Source organism: Misgurnus anguillicaudatus, chromosome 15, assembly GCF_027580225.2.
Source record: "Misgurnus anguillicaudatus chromosome 15, ASM2758022v2, whole genome shotgun sequence".
NCBI classification, from domain to species: domain Eukaryota; kingdom Metazoa; phylum Chordata; class Actinopteri; order Cypriniformes; family Cobitidae; genus Misgurnus; species Misgurnus anguillicaudatus.
The window spans coordinates 11201197-11217868 of record NC_073351.2 but is presented as its reverse complement, the minus strand read 5'-3'; the positions used below and the strand labels follow the sequence as shown (position 1 = coordinate 11217868).

The 16672-nt window shown below is 35.5% G+C and overlaps 1 protein-coding gene across 1 annotated transcript; it reads right to left on the bottom strand.

The window, feature by feature from the left end:
• Window positions 1-6448: 6448 nt before the first annotated feature.
• On the bottom strand, window positions 6449-15891 carry eif3m (eukaryotic translation initiation factor 3, subunit M). The gene is made up of 11 exons (XM_073853378.1): window positions 15736-15891; window positions 15104-15234; window positions 14877-15017; window positions 14618-14741; window positions 10055-10149; window positions 9883-9966; window positions 9689-9788; window positions 9535-9616; window positions 6952-7095; window positions 6797-6857; window positions 6449-6630 (listed from the first exon to the last, which is right to left on the bottom strand). Exons 1-11 carry the CDS (start codon window positions 15775-15777, stop codon window positions 6507-6509), a joined length of 1128 nt encoding a protein of 375 aa, XP_073709479.1. The 5' UTR covers window positions 15778-15891; the 3' UTR covers window positions 6449-6506.
• Window positions 15892-16672: the final 781 nt, after the last annotated feature.

Below are 16672 nucleotides of genomic sequence, written 5' to 3'. Positions count from 1 at the left end.
GATGAAGCATGCTTGCTTGGTTTATAAATATTGATGATATTTACGTCACGAACCGTTCAAAATGGCTGCTTATTAATATTAAAACTTACTTCGCTTTAGTAGGATTTATTATATGGAGAATGGCTCGATTTTGTGATTGCTTTAAACACTGTATTAAAAATTAAATGTTGCACTTCAAGGTCCACTTCAAGATTTTACTTATTTATTTTATATGTAGGCCTATGCTTTTAAAGCCGTCCATTGCTAAATTAATAACACTGATTTTACTTTTTGAAACCGACTCATCTTTTTGTCAGTTATGATTTGTAACAGTATAATGTATTAATAAATGTTTTCTGGTAATTTTTTTAATATTTTTAATCAAAAAAAATAAAATGTGACCATATAGACACTGGATGGATGAATGGATGGATAAAAGCATTTAGTAAATCTGCAAGTCTATCGCCACCTTGTGTTTAAATACTGTAAAAAGACTGCAGATATTTTTTTACATGGTTTAAATCTGGTACTGAAAATACAATTTATCGATACTGTGACAGATGGGCTTATCTGAACATCCCTGCCCTTTTGCCCGTTAAATTCTTATTTTAGGCAGTACACTCAAAAATACCACATGGTCACAAAAGCATTTAATTGGGCACTAGTGTTTCCCAACCCTGGTCCTCGGGCACCCCCTCCCAGAAAGTTTAGGATGTCTCCTTATTTAAAACACCTGATTCGACTCATCAGCCTCCTTCCAAAATGGTAAACATGTGTCCCTAACAAGCTGATGAGTTAAATCAGGTGTGTCAAATAGGGAGACATCCAAAACCCCCTGGGAGGGGGCGCCCGAGGACCAGGGTTGGGAACCACCTCAAATGCTTACAAAAATAGTAACTTAGTTCAGTTTGTGCATAAGCTTAATCAAATTTATTAAATCGTCCAGTTAGATACGGCTATATAGGATAACCGCTCAAAATTACACGAGAAAGTTTTACAATTGTACACGGTCTACTCTTAATATTCAACTGCCATGATTTCGCTTATAACATCATTAATTTTGATTGTAATTGTTTTTATTTATTGTTTTATTTATTCTTTGTTGTTATTACGCTGTTGTTTAAAATTCTCTTGCGTCACACACTGTAGCTACATTCTGTGACGTCAGATCTGGAACGCCTCAGTCTGGTGTATCATAACTTGAATAGAAAAATATTTGTTACAGATTTTTTTATATTTGGATTTTACATGCTTTACACTTTATATCTTTAAAGACATCTTTTTAAAAAATCTGTATTTACTTATATAAATTAATTCAAGATTACAAAAAGGATTTAAAAATAAGTTAAATAATCCTATTTGATTCCAATGTTTTAAGTTACTAGCCATAAAGCTTTACAGTGTTTATTGTTGGTTTAAGACATAATGTTAAAGGATTTAATTTTTAAATTGCTAAAAGCATGTGCTAAATGTACATAAAAGTTCACAGCATTTAGATATCCAAACATATTAATGTTAAATTGGTCTATTTAGTGAGATTTTACCCTAAAGGACACTGTTTCATACTGCTAAGAAGTAGCATAAGCACACATCTGTATAAATAATGTTATGAGATTAATGTTTAAAATTATATAAATCTTATAAAACGAATAACATAAAACTATACTTTAAATAGGCTATTAAACAAATTCCATTCATGCGTTAAATTAAAACAATAAAGTTTACTCTTAATGTTGGCGTAATGTTAGCAGCAATGATAATATACTGTAAAAGGAATGTTCTGCTGATATAAATGATAAACAAAATGGAAATAATTTAATCCTTAATATTAATTAATATTTAACTCCAATTTTCTCTGTTTTACGGGTATTATATTGTGATATCAATTGCATGGTCCTTTTCTAATTTACTGCGCAATTTGTCATTTTTCGACTGCTATATCATTTACAAGACCCTGTGTGAGATTAACAGCGAGATCCACAGTGAAATTTGTAAGTTGTAAAAATGCTTTCATTTGTAAGGCATTGTGGAATAAAAACCTGCTAAGGGTATAAAAGTAAATGAAGTGTCACAGCATTAATTTGCATGTACAAAATGTAAATATAATAGCATAATAAAATGTTAAATATAAGTAAAATGTTTTACCCTACACTCTTAAAAAAGAATTGGTTTATTTTTTAATACATTGTTTTGTGTTATGCTATTTAACACATTATTTGTTATTTTAACAAATTATGTGCCGTTTTAAGTTGATTTTGTGTGCAAATAAAAGATACAACACAAGAAGATGTGTTAAAACAACACAAAATGTTTTGTTCCATTAATAACACATAAACACAAAGAGTGTAATAATCATCATTATCATCAAGGAAAACAACAGGAGCTTTTACAACTGTTTGGGACCTGCAAAAATCATTCTTTGTTTTTAATAAAGCCAGTTTGTGCCAGTTCAGTTTTAGGCTATAGCCTATGCATCAGTGGCTTAAATATGAACTTATAATTTCTATGAAGTCCATGATTTTATTATGCTATTTATATAAATAGAGCCATTGAGCCAGAGGTCTCATGTTAGTGATATTAACCACTAGATGGCGTTGAACATTTAGCAGAGACTGGGGCTAATAGTCACTTTTAATTCCATTGGGTTTATTTTTAAGTCAATTCCCACCATTATTGCTTAAAAATAGTATTCAATATATTTATCACATGTTGATCCTGTAGCTGTGAATGTTTATCCCAGGGGTTTTCAAACTTTTGATGCCAGGGACCCCCACATTTGATGAACCTTTAGTGAGGGACTCCTTTCCTGGTGTTAGATAAATAGTAATTGTGATATATAAAGACAGAAAATTGTTTACAAACTTAAATAATTGGCTACAAATAGACTTTTGACAATGTATGCTTTGTCTTTTTTTGGGACCCTTTAATTTCCCCGGACCCCAGTGTGTAATTAAACTTTTGACACTATATTTATTAGATGTACTAGAACCATGTGACCCTGTATCATAAAACGAGGGTACATTGAGATCTATATAAAATTTGCATTGATGTATGGTTGTTAGGATAGGACAATATTTGGCCGAGATACAACTATTTAAAAATCTGGAATCTGAGTATTCCTCATGCCGAGTAAAAATCTAAATATAAAAATTGCCTTTAAAGTTGTCCATATGAAGTCATTAGGAACTCCACTCACAAAAATAAAAGTTTCGATATATTTATGGTAGTACATTTACAAAATATCTTCATGGAACAAGATCTTTATATTCTAATTATTTTTGGCATAATAAATGTATAATTTTGACCTATGCAATGTTTGTTGGCTATTGCTACCAATACCCGTGCTACTTAAGACTTTGTGGTCCAGGATCACACATTAATTTGTTAACATAGAGATGTGACCCTGTCTGTAAAATCAAGACTAAAGTCACATAATCTATGAAATCAGGAGCATCAAAGTTTAATTTGAATCATTGATTTCACATATAAACATGTTTACAGAGCTTTTGCATTAATTAAGCATTTACATTAAGTATATTAGTAACATGCAGTCATTATCCATAATCCTCCTGATGTTCCATTGAAAGCAAAAAATAAAATAAATCTTTATGAATATCTATACAAAAATGTATCTCAAACAGCACAGCTAAACCTTATGACTATCATGACTACTTCATATTTTTAAAAGCAACTCTTTTTCTGCCTGACTCAAATCTCCAGGCAGGAAAAGTCCCAGCTTTTAACAGCAATGATGTATTTGTGCTCCTGCTGGAGACTGGTGCTTAGACTGAACTATTTCATCCTGTCTGTCAACAGGGATCTGGACACTGTTGGAAGATCTGAATGCTGTGAAAGAATGCTGATATAGTTAAGCAGTGTCTGTCGTATAGACTGAGAACTGTACAGTGATATTAAAGTCAAATTCCTGCCTTTATCTTGCGTTTAAGACCAGACGACATTTAACTCATCAGATCTCAGAGGATTTTAAACATGTGCACGGCTCTGGATGAATAATGATGGATCAATTGAGCTGAGAAATGTGATAATTTCTTAAGGACATGTTTTGCTCTGTTGCCAAGTTTCAATGCAAGAGTCAATGCCAAGATTGTAGCTTTGGAAAAAAATTGTCCTATTTAGTTTTCTCTAAAAATAAGATGTTTCATCTTTATCTTTTATAAATAATAATGCACTGTAGAATCTTTAAAGATAAAAATGTGATTTTAGTATACAGTGTAAAATATAAAAAGTTGGTTCAACTTAAAAAGTAAGTTACCAGGATGCCTTTTGTGTTAATTCAACTTAAAAATATTAGCTGAAACAACATTTTTAAATAACATTCTTTTAGTCAACTAATATTTTTAAGTTGAATTAACCTTAAAATTTTAAGGCAACTAGGTAACTTACTTTTTAACAAGTTAAACAAACAAATCTTTTTTTTTTACAAAACTATTTAGATCTTAAAGCCAAACATAAAATGTATGAATAAAATTTTATTACATACCAAAAGGTAAAGCATACACACACAAAAAGATTTGTTGGTTCAACTTATAAAACTAAGTTACTTGGTTGACTTAAAAAAATATTTATTGACTCAAAAAAAGAATTGTCTCAACTAATATTTTTTTTAACCCTCATAAGACCCAATTTTCCTGTATGCGTTATAGTTCCGCGGGGGTAAAAATGACCCCAGAGATTAAAAGAGTGATAATATAAAAAATATATACATTTTTAATGATACAAATAATATATAATTCTTTTCATTTACTTTTCATCTGTACATTAATGCTGTGTTTTGGGAGATATGAAGTACTTTTATACCCGTTTACCACTCAATTCCTCAACTACACCATTAGCTTGCCTGAAAAATATAATTTTTGTATGTTAAGTATTCACATAAATTATGATCTAAATTTGATTTAAATTGTTTTTAGATATTGACCTAGATGTTGTGTGTTAAATTCAGCCATTTAGTGGTTAATAAACATAAAATAATTACAGTTAAGGAAATAAATCACTACGACCAGCAGAGGCCCATAGAAACCCATTCATTTTACTGGATGTGGCCAAGTGCTCAACATCACTACTTTAGTGAAAGGTTTTGTGAATTTATGTTTATATAAACATTAGAAAGGACATTAAAAGTAAATATTACTTCAAATAGTAGAATTTTTTTAGTTTTTGATGCATTTTGAAATGTCTGTTTTTTACAAAATGCCACAGAAATTTGACAGAATGTGTCTGTGTGTGTATGTGTTTGACTTTGTCTTTCTATGTGTCTGTGTGTGTGTGTGATTAAGCATGTATTTTCAATGTAACATTTGTGCCCCAGTACCTTTCTGTGTTGAATTTTCAGATTTATTCTGGATGCATTTTTTTTGACAAATGAAAAGAAAAAGATTTTTTTTTGCATTTCCCATTAATTTTTAATTGGGGTCATTTTTTACCCGCAAATTGACTAAGTAATTTTTTTACACCTTTTTAGAATGACTGAATCAAGCCGTGTTTTTTATATGAATCTTGACAGATAATCTGGAAGTCACAAAATCTTATTCCACTGAGATGAAGGTAACCATGTTTCTAAACTAAAGAAAAGTGGCTTGGGGGTAGGATTGACCCCAAGGGTCTTATTAGGGTTAATTGAATTAACTCACATTTTAGGGCAACAAGGTAAAACATTTTTAAGTTGAAAATTTTTTTTTACAGTGAACACGAAATGTAAACTGAGGTCAAAAGTAACTTCAGGATTGAAATTGAAAAGCAAAAAAAAAAAAACATGCTTTACAATCATTTCTTGCAATTTTGCTAGTTATTATTTAATGCAATGCCTTTCATACACAAGGCATACGATTTATTTTGATCATCAGGTCTGATATTTCTCACCACAAAAATGTCATTCTACATCATATTCTAAAATCGGGTCATGAAATCGGATACAGTGAGAAGGGGAATGCACACATGAATGGTAAATCTCCTCCAGCACATCATTTAAGTATGAACTGTTAACCTGGGATTGCGAGTGTGTTTAACAGTACATTATATTTCACAGGTCATTTGTCACAGTCAGTGCTACAGTGTTTAGTATCAACAGCAATGTGCTTGAAAGAAAGTGCTGGTTGACTTAGTTTATGAGACTTTTACCATGTCTAAGAAGGATTAAGTGTTATTTTTGTTCACCACATGACCTTATCTCCTTTGCTGTAATGCTCTGAGTTTCTGGATATCTGTGCACTAAATGAAAACACGTGGATGTATCCAATTCGGCCATATCCCTCCTTTAAACAACAGTTATTTCCACCTGGCTACTGTTTGTCATTTACATGCATTCTAAAATTGCTGTTAATACATGAGCAGTGCCCTTCTGATATTTCTCTGAACTTTGAGGTCTAAAACGATGAAGCTTGCAAAAGAATGTATTAATACACAACACCAAAGGTGAAGTGCGAACATTACGAAAACACTGCACAATCAATGATGGTCTTCATTAGTCTTTTATTTATTGAATGTATATAAAAACTGAATCAGCTGTGTCAGGCGGTGGGTGAGAGCGTCTGAAGGCTGGTCTTTACTGTAGCCAGATTCTGTTTCCAGGAGGACAGTGTGTCATACAACTGCTGCCACTGCTGTTTACCAAACGTGCGGTGTGTGCTGTGGCTAAAGGATAAGAGAAATAGGCACAAACATGTTACTTTTACTGATTACAACGTGCTACTATATGCACACAAACATTTTAGTAGTATATATGTGTGTTTCATATTTCTCTGAAAAACCTGGTAGCTTGTGAAGACTATGAATCATTTTAAGTGGAAACGTGTCTTACCTCACCACAACCTTCCTTTGTGTCTGGTCAATCTTGCAATAGACCATTTTGGTCCGAACAGCTAAAACACAAACAAAAAACAATAAGAAAACCCTGTCCTAAGCTTAAATAATTTTAGGAGAATGAGAAAACTAATTCTAAGCCATGAGCTGTACCATCAATGACGAACGCCTCCACATCATCAGCACCCATCTGAAGTTCCTGCTGCATGGTGTCAAAAGAGATCTCCTTCATCTCCACTGCCATTCCCATGAACGTCAACAACCTCATTTTTGACATATTTTGCTCATGAGACAAACCTGAAAGCACAGCAAGCGCACAGTTCAGAAAGTTGACAATGGCCATGTGTTAGCACCAATGCTTAAAACACATTTCTTATTACTATAATTAAATAAATAGATAAGTAATTATGTGGGAATACTGCTATTCTATGGCCAGTTCATTTTCACCAAGTGCAAAAATACATGTACATCATCAATTGTAGAAGTTGGTTCTGTACATAAAAATCCTACTATTTTACTATGTTGAAAACTGTATCTTTATCAGGCCATGCCAGGTCTACCCTGAGCTTTAAGGTTAACACAAACTGTTTCTGCTTATCTCCTGTTAATCTTGAGTACCTAGAGAGTAGTACTGCATCTTTGCATCTTTCATATATTCAAAGAGTCTTTCGTTTTATCAGATTTAGCAGAGCGAGTCACGAGCAAGCAACACATACAAAACATCATCTCACTATCTCTGGATAACTTTTGATTCACTACATGTTCGTTTTGTATACATGATTACATGCCGATTTCCAACAAAACACAGACATTTGATGCAGTTGTACTTATCGCCTGCGACTCATGACCCAGTTGGGAACCCCCCATTTAACAAAATCCAGTGTTGAACGAACACACTCGCACAACTTTACTGCTAGCCCGGATAAACAAACTATATCCATTGTTTTCGTAAGGCTGGGTTGTTTAGGAAGCTGAACAAGCTTAAATTTCCCTCACAAACAACAACACACTTCTCTGGTGACGTTGATTTTATGTCAGCTATTGGTTGGTGTGTGCGTGCGCTTTTCTGGTTAAAGTGCCCATAAAAGGACTTCCACTGTACTTCCTGCACTGAAATTGCCCATAAAAGAAATAAAACAAGATTATTACGATGAATCTTTTACAGGGTTTCAAGTGAGAGCAAGATTACATCGTGTTGCCCTTTAAGGAACATTGTTACAGTTCCCTCTTGAGGGAACTTGCGCTGCGTCACTGCAGTGACACTTTGGGGACGCTTTCAGGGGTAAGTGCATCTGAATGTGTATATCAAATTCAACCAATGGTGAGACTTAACGACAAAGACAGGGTGATGTGGGAGCCAGGAAGTATATCACTATCTGAAATATTGCCAAAGACGGTGTTACAGGGACGCAGGAAGTATGCCAAGGGAGACGCAGCGCCTCGTTCCCTTCTCAGGGAACAACAGTTACATACGTAACCCGAGACGTTTTCACGTGTCAAACACAACTATGCAAAAAAGCATTTTAGTATAAATCAACATTCGCATACAGAAAGCATTTAAAGCTAACAGTTTAGCTCGTTTGCTTAAAAAGGCTAGAAATTTTATGATATTATCCTACACTACACAGGGAATAATATGGATTTTTTTCCAGAAAACTTCTCGCATAAAATAGATTCAAGCACTTTCAATGACCTGTATCTATGTATGTGTATTCTCAAAAACTTCCCAGGGCCTTAAATTAGTTCCCCCAGATTCACAAACTTTCGGAAAAAACTTTATACGAACCCTGGCCAAGTGCATTCGGCACAGAAAAAATCATAGTGTCATACGTCCAACTGCTGTTTTGACACTTTGCTTATGTTTAGCATGAGAAATCCAACTCTTAAACAGTGTTAATAAATCAGAAAGCAAGAAAAATCCCTGTGAACAGCAAGCCGCTATTGGCGTCTGTATTGTGTCGTATTTCCGAGTGAAACAGAATATAGAGAAGAGAAATACAAGAATTACATCTGACGCACTGTGTAATGAGTTTCTCTGTACATGGTTAACTTAATATTTTTCATAATACACTTAAAATAAATTATTTCCAAATATTAGCTATTTAAAGGTTTCATATTGAAGAATATAACGTTATTTATTATAGAACAGGTTGATTTAGTTCAAGGCTTAGCATTCTAGGTTAGGCTTAGTTTTTTCTGGAACAGCGATGTATGAAAAAGTGGGCAGTCACTGTTGTGCTCCACTGACTGATTCATGTAGTGACAGACAAATCACTTTACCCTCTAAAAAAAAAATAAAAAAATGTTTATACTAATTATAAAATAATCAAAATGAGTAGATGGCTAATGACCCATTTACTTCAGGGTTTGAAGGGAGGTGGAGTGAGTGAACGGCTCTGTTATAACAACACTACTATGACTAGTTTGAATTGGCTGTCACTGGTCTGTAATAGGGAGGATCCCGCTTTAATTATTGTTTGCTTTAAAAAAAATACAAAACAGCTGAGTCTTGAATTCCACCGGCGCAGTGACAACACCACCACCACCACAGATAACAGATCTGTAAACATGCTTGTGCTGAACAGTCCAGCGCATTTAAAAACAATGAGGTGCAAATAAACAAATCAGCTTAAGGAATAAAGCAATGGCACATCTATAGAGTTTTACTTAATCTACATCATCATTACCATATAACGTACAATACATAATCACAATGACTGTCGGACTAGTACTCACCGAGAGACTCAATGAAGTCTTTGTTGCTCTGGTAGAACTTCATATATGCTGCGAGCTTTGCACTGACAAAGATGGTCAGCAGCTGAAACGAACGAGGTATTTATGCAGGATTTCTGAAAAACAGATGATACATAAAGAGAAAGTATTTACTTACATCATGAATGAGTTCTCCCTCCAGGAAACGCACTGGTTTCAAAGCCAAAAGATGGTCGAACAGATAGGTGTTTGGATCTTTCAGGGCTCGGACGATGCACCTAAGAAGAGTCACATGCATCAGTAAGAAAGCAAAGACAGCGTGAATGAAACTGACACAATGAGAGTAAAAGAGAGAGAGAAACAAACTCATACCTGTGTGCATCTACTCGAGCTTGTGATGCATTGTCCTCTGTGTAACTGCCCAGTAACTCTACCATCACTTTGGCGGCAGCTTCACTGTAAGAGACCAGATCATAAAAACTCAAATAAACACATCACAATTCAAATCTAATGTCTAGACAGTGTTAAATACATGGGTGTGTACCTCTTCTTGCAGTCCACCAACGCCTCGTACACCAGTCTGAGCAGAGTGTGTTTCTTCTCTGTGTTTAAATTCCAGTCTATGATCCACTTACGCACCTGGTCAAGATATACAAGAACAAATGTTGGTAACAAAAACCATGATATCCAGTCATGATGTTTTATTAAGACTAGTATATTACAGTTAAAACAACGTACTAAAATAATGTATACTAAATTATAATTAAGGAGCTCAAGTTTTCTTGTAAATTTTTTTTTTTATCAGACTCTTAATGGATTCTGCCAACAAACTTTTTCTGAATGGCCAAAACCGAGACTAAGCAAATTTAAAGTGAAAATATTTAATGAATGTATAATATGTGCCAAGAGCAGGGTAATATCATCATCTCATTTTTGACAGGGGTGACGTTTAGTTTTTGCATCTGAGCTTTTCAATTGCACTTCATAACAGAGAAAAAAATGCGGATATTGGAACAGCACATTTAAAGGTGCCAAAGAATCCCTTGAAATAGTGTGTTACATTGTTCTTTGATATCTACATGGACGGTATGTAGCTTTATTAAAGCGACACCATGTAGTTTTTCAACCTTGATAATACATTTTCAAGACCCTTGTGATAGTACATCGACTTTAAATAGGTTGAATGACATGTCTACCATAGCCTGACGGGGTCTGTATAGCTTTTACTCGTACTTTAAAACTTATGGTTTCGGGTAGTAACCAGAGCACAAAAAAAACTACAAAATTCGACTGCTTTACAGCATACGTCACTTCCTCCACACAATTTTTTTACGTGAATTTTGCTGGAGGCTACTTAAGGAGTGTAGAGAGCAACTTCTATTATGTAACTCTGTGGCACCGTGTTAGTGTCATGGACCTATGACACGGGCGACCCGGGTTTCGAATCCCCTTTAAGGCAATTTTTTATATAAACTCACGACCTTGATTCATACATAAATGCGCTCTTTATAAATGACAGCAATTATCTTGCATATAGTTCCCTGTATTCAGATGCTGCGTTCACGTATTTACCTTTCTTTTACTGTCTATGGTATTTACATTACAATCCAGGATGCTATAGCAGTCAAACTTGCTCAAACTCACACAGTGTAAAACCAAACCCTACTCATTCACAAATCCCAAATCAGATCCGAGCGTTTCTCTCTTCCTCATTTGCTGCATTCCGCTGTCACTCACGTGAAGTATTATAAAGCGGCAGACCTAAACACATCGGTATACTTGGATTTGGTGTGACAATTTTCACATAAAAGAGAGGAAATACGAGCGCCATTGCGGAAAATCCTGGTGGCGAGGGAGAGACGATGCAATAATATTTGTTTGGAAAAAGGCAAGGAAATACTTCTGGTCGTTTCTCAATTGGAAGGCTGCAGCCTCCGGAGGTCAAATATGCAGACTGCATACGTCATCAAGCCTGGTTTATTAAGGTAAACTGAGCATTACATTCGCAAGTCATAAGCATACTGCAACAATTTACGATTAACTAAGTATAATAGTCAACTTTATTATTGTTAATATTCTGAAATAAGGCAGTCTTGATGACGTATGCAGCTTAGAAATACGACATCCGGAGGCTGCAACCTTCAGATTGAGAAATGGCTTCTGCCACGAGTTCCTCATCAGAAAGTTGTAACATGACTGCGTTTCTCCCTGTTGTCTAAAAATGTTGATCATTTAGTGTTTTAAAGGTTTAGTTTTTAGTTTAAGTGTTAAAGTTGGCCAGTTCGTTTCCTTTGCGACAGTGCTGCGGCGCTTGTGGCCTCTAGGGGCGCTAGGCGTGAAAAATACATGTCTAGCTCCCCCTAGTGGCCAAAACGTTCTGCGGTGTGCCTTTAAGTACAAAAATTATCCAGAGACGGTTTTACATGTCCATTTAAAATAAAATTATCTATTATTTTACCTTTTAAATTGAAATTGATTGATCGTTTCGATTTATCTGTGCATGCGTTTGTTAATGTTCGGGCTTAATGCACTTAAATCAAAAGACTTTGATTTCAACTGTCATCAGCATCATAAATCCTCCAAAGTATTTTCTTTTTTGTTAGGGATGCTCCGATCGATCGGCCGATAATGCTTGCTATGCTTCTCAATGAATTACGGCGAAATGCCGCTACATCCAAAAGCCAGGGGGCGCTCTCGTGCAGAAACTCAATGCGCTGTAGACGAACAACAATATACACGCAGCTATGATGACACGCAGCTCCAAGAATTGTCTTAATGACACATTTATATTGCTGTTCTTCAAACCTTTTGAGGTATTTTCTTGATAATAATGAATATGTTTATTTATTAGGTTTGACTAGTGTTGCTTTTTCAAATGCATGTTATAAACGACTCAAACTAACAGTGATTTTAGATCGATAAGGACTTACTGATCAAAAGCTGCAGTACATGAAATAGCTGTGAATAAGATCGGCTGTCCGATTCAGAATAGTGATCGGCCACGTATTTTTAGTGGAGATCGGCACTGATCGGAGCATCCCTATTTTTTTTTAAATGCATGTAGATTTATATCACTATACATTGTATTATATTACCTATGCATCCATGCTCGGGCACGTTTGACTCCCAAAGCCTGGTTCGTTTGACTAGTGTGGGCGCGGTTTGATTATTATCCGTGACTTCTCTCTTGAGAAACCATGTGCGTGCATTATAGTTTGTAACAAGATCATTAGAAGCGTGCGATGCGCTGATCTCTGCTTCAGTCCATTTTGCTGACATTTCTCATTGTGAATGTTGATCTTCGTTTAATTCCCTGTGTCAAAGAGCTGAACCATAACTTCTTGTTGTGATGACATGTGCATCCTCACTACGGCACACCCCTTACGGCATTGTTTCTGCCTCTTGTTTACACAAAAATATAGTTAACGCTAATGCGATGGTGTTTTCTTATACAGCGTCTATGGAAGGCACAGTAAATTTGACATCGCTCTCTCTTTTGCTTACTGTTTAAAGACATTTCATTGTAATAAATAGAATGTATATACAATATAAAGAGAGTATGCCACATTAAAAGAACATTAAAATTTAGGAAAATTTGTTAGTTAAGGTGGTATGGTTGGACGGGTCAAGGGCATGGCAATCAAAGGGGCGGGGCGTATGAGTCATGATGAAAATTAAAATATTTTAATAAAATAAATAAAATATTTATTTTTAAAACACTCACATAAAACTTAATTTTGAAGAAACCATGAATGAACACATAATAGATTATTAATGAATTAAATGTTTTTGCCTCTAACGGGAATAGCTGCGTGATGAAGTGAAACTAAAGGGTTAATAAACACAAACTAAAGCAGATGTTGTAGAACGTCTGGCAAACGATGATAGATATTTATTTCCCACTATTAATTACATTGTCTTAAAGGAGTTTAACTACTGTAGCATGTAAATAATGCACATAAATAAAGTGAGCAAGAGCGCTCAACAATTTAATCTCTTCAACAGGCACGTGAAACCTAGCTAGCAGGTTGCTCAAACAAAATCACCAGCTAACTTACTTTAAAATTATAAGAACTATAGACTAATACAATAACAGGCTGGCTTAAATAACCCCAAAACATAAGTCCACTTACAGTTCTCACGGACACGTGTTTTATCAACTGGCTATCCTCCAGACATAACGGACCACGTCTTATCTCATCTCGGCCGTGTGGTGCGCGTGCACGCTCGCGGTGTGAAGCGCGTCTGCGCTTTTCTCCGAGATGTTATATCAACTGGCTAGTTATCCTCCAGACAGTGACGCTCCAGACCACGTCTTACTCATTTTGGCCATGTGGCGCGCATCCCCACTCGCGGCTATTCTCTGAGATGCACTTGACGGCCTTTTGTGCAGCGAATGTTTTTTTTTTTTTTTTGGATGACGTAGTTAAGGCGGTAGGGTTTCCAAGCTTAGGAGGGCCGCCTTAACTGAAATATGCTGCGGGAAACCCTGGGAATGTTTGATTGAATGTTGATTTTTGGTGGTAAATTATTCATTTAGAATAATCAATTAATCGATAAATTAGTTGATATAAAAATAGTCGTTAGTGGCAGCCCTAATTGGAAATGAATGTTTCTGAGTGGTAAGTTTGTGTTTTTTCAGGATGGACCTGCAAAACGTAACTGTAAAGACAATAGTAGAACTTCAGACTAAACACTAGCATTTAACGCTAACTCAGCAGCAGTACTAACTTTGTTTGTAGCATTGTAACAACATTGAACTTAATTTAATGTTGGGGCGCACATCACAACTGTAACATTACAGTCAGTATTATGTTGAAATTGGCCTGTTTTCCAGCTGTCTTTCGCATGCACGAGGTTTACATAAGGAAACAATGCATTTGAGGCTCACCATTTGTCATTACCATGTACATGACTCTTATTATTCATCTATGTCTAGGAAATACAGTTTTACATTCTATGGCATCTTTAAAGTAAAGAAAACTGTATAGGCTGATGCAGATAATTAAAAAAATTAATTTACAGATAAATCAGTACCTATAATGCACTTCAAAAGGTAGGGTGGTGCTTCAAAAGCGTTTCAATAGCATCACTGTGATTGTCATACCTGGTCAAGGTCTGTTGGCATGAAAGCAATGGCATTGCAGGTGGCTGCCACTTTAATCAGACTGCAGTACACGGTGTGCCTCACTGGTGTGTTTTCATCCATACCGTGAAACAGATTGCTCAAGCTGAACAAAAAAAAAGCAAATGAATGAACAAACTAACCAACAAGACTGACAAGTTAAATAGATGATACTCTATCAATACAGTGAAAATGCAAGTACAAACACAAAGTCGAAATGAAGAAAACGGATGACACTCACAGCTGCATCCTGAGAGAAGGACGTTCACCTTCACGAAACTTCACCAGCTTTTCACATAGACTCTCAATGAGAGCCTCCTGTTTCTCCGTCTCCAGAATCAGCAACAGAGAAACGATGCTGTTCATCACGCTCTCAACATCTGAGGAGAATGTCAAAAGATCTTTTATCGGCATATTCTTCTTTAAAAGGTCTAACTTCGTTATTTAGTCAATTCAGGCATTTCATCTTTGTCATCATCTTTCAGACAGACATCACACGCTTCGATGATCTGTGCCAGATCGACATGCAGGCCGCCATCAGAGTTTTCCTCTGAGATCTCGGCTCCTTTAGACTTCAGATAGGCCCGGAGTTCTAATGCCTGCAAAAAAGCGACAAAATTACAGTGACATCACCAATACCATGTTTATTTCCATACTTTTCATGTTTTGTGTCATTTCTCTTTATATCTCTATTGTTCGGTGTAAAAAGAATTTTATGTAACACTGCTTTGCAACAATGCACCAAATACAATCCATAACACAACACAGTGTCTACAAATGACAGTAAATACTAAAGTCATGATATCATTAACAGCATGTAAAGAGTCGCCTTTAACATTAACAACAACATATTGTGACTGTTGTAAGGACAAGCACGAACCTAAAATAAACTCTGTATTAAATGAAACGTCTTATTAAACATGTAAAATCATAAGTCAGTTGTTATCTTATAACGGTATCAGTTCATTGTTAATACTGAGCGCGGCTAATGGCTAATTCGTGTTAGCATCTTACAGCACGATCAAACATACGGACATGTTTCATTACTGAAATCTATATATACCGACACAGATACGGTTTTTGAATGCGGTTAATAATGCCTGATCCTCTTCTGTTATGTCAATGAATGCGGGGACGCTCATTTTGATGTTTTTTTGAGCCCAGATTAAAATCCACGCTCGCAGCCTGTCTTCAGAGGCCGGAAGAGAATCCGTACACTTGCCGGTAATGCTGACATACGTCCGGGTCAAAGACTTAAAGGGACCGGTTTTTATTTTTATTATTAAATGCAATATATGACAAATAAACAATCTTTCAAACAAAACACAAGACATTGCTGAATAATTAAGAAATTATATAAAATATCATCATATTATCAAGATCAATTACACAAACTGAAATTAATACTGCGTCTGAAACCGCTTACTTTCCTACATAGTGTGACAAAAGAAATGTGTAAAAATCCACAGTACTTTTAATAGTGCATTCGATAAATGCTTTTCTATCCCATTAGGCTATGTAGGGCCGGCTCGTGAGCTTGTGGGGCCCTAAGCAAAGATCATGAAGATGGGCCCCACTGGCAGCACTATTCTGTATTTATTATTTTCAGTGAATTTTCATCTGTGTATTACTCAGATCTTATTCTAATATTAAATCTTTGTGTGTCAGGGCTCAAAGCAAAGGATTTTTCTGCTGACCAGGGGCCTCATTTATAAAACTGTGCGTAGGATCCTTACTAAAAGTCTACGTATGCACAAAAGCCAAAAATGGCATGTAAACGCCAAAAAATATTAGGACTTATTAAACAAGGCAATGTTCCCTTTATAAATCACAGATCACCTGCAAGTGTGCGTAGCCTACATGAATCATCCTCAGATCCCACCCTGCAAGCCCATTCTCCTATTAAGTTTTTTTATAGATCACAACCTTTGCGTGGGAACTGGCGTATACATACATTTCCGGCCCTGTTTTGTGCGTACGCACGCTTTAAAAATTAGACTCCTGGTTAGGCAAGTGATTCAAATTTTCACTTGCCCT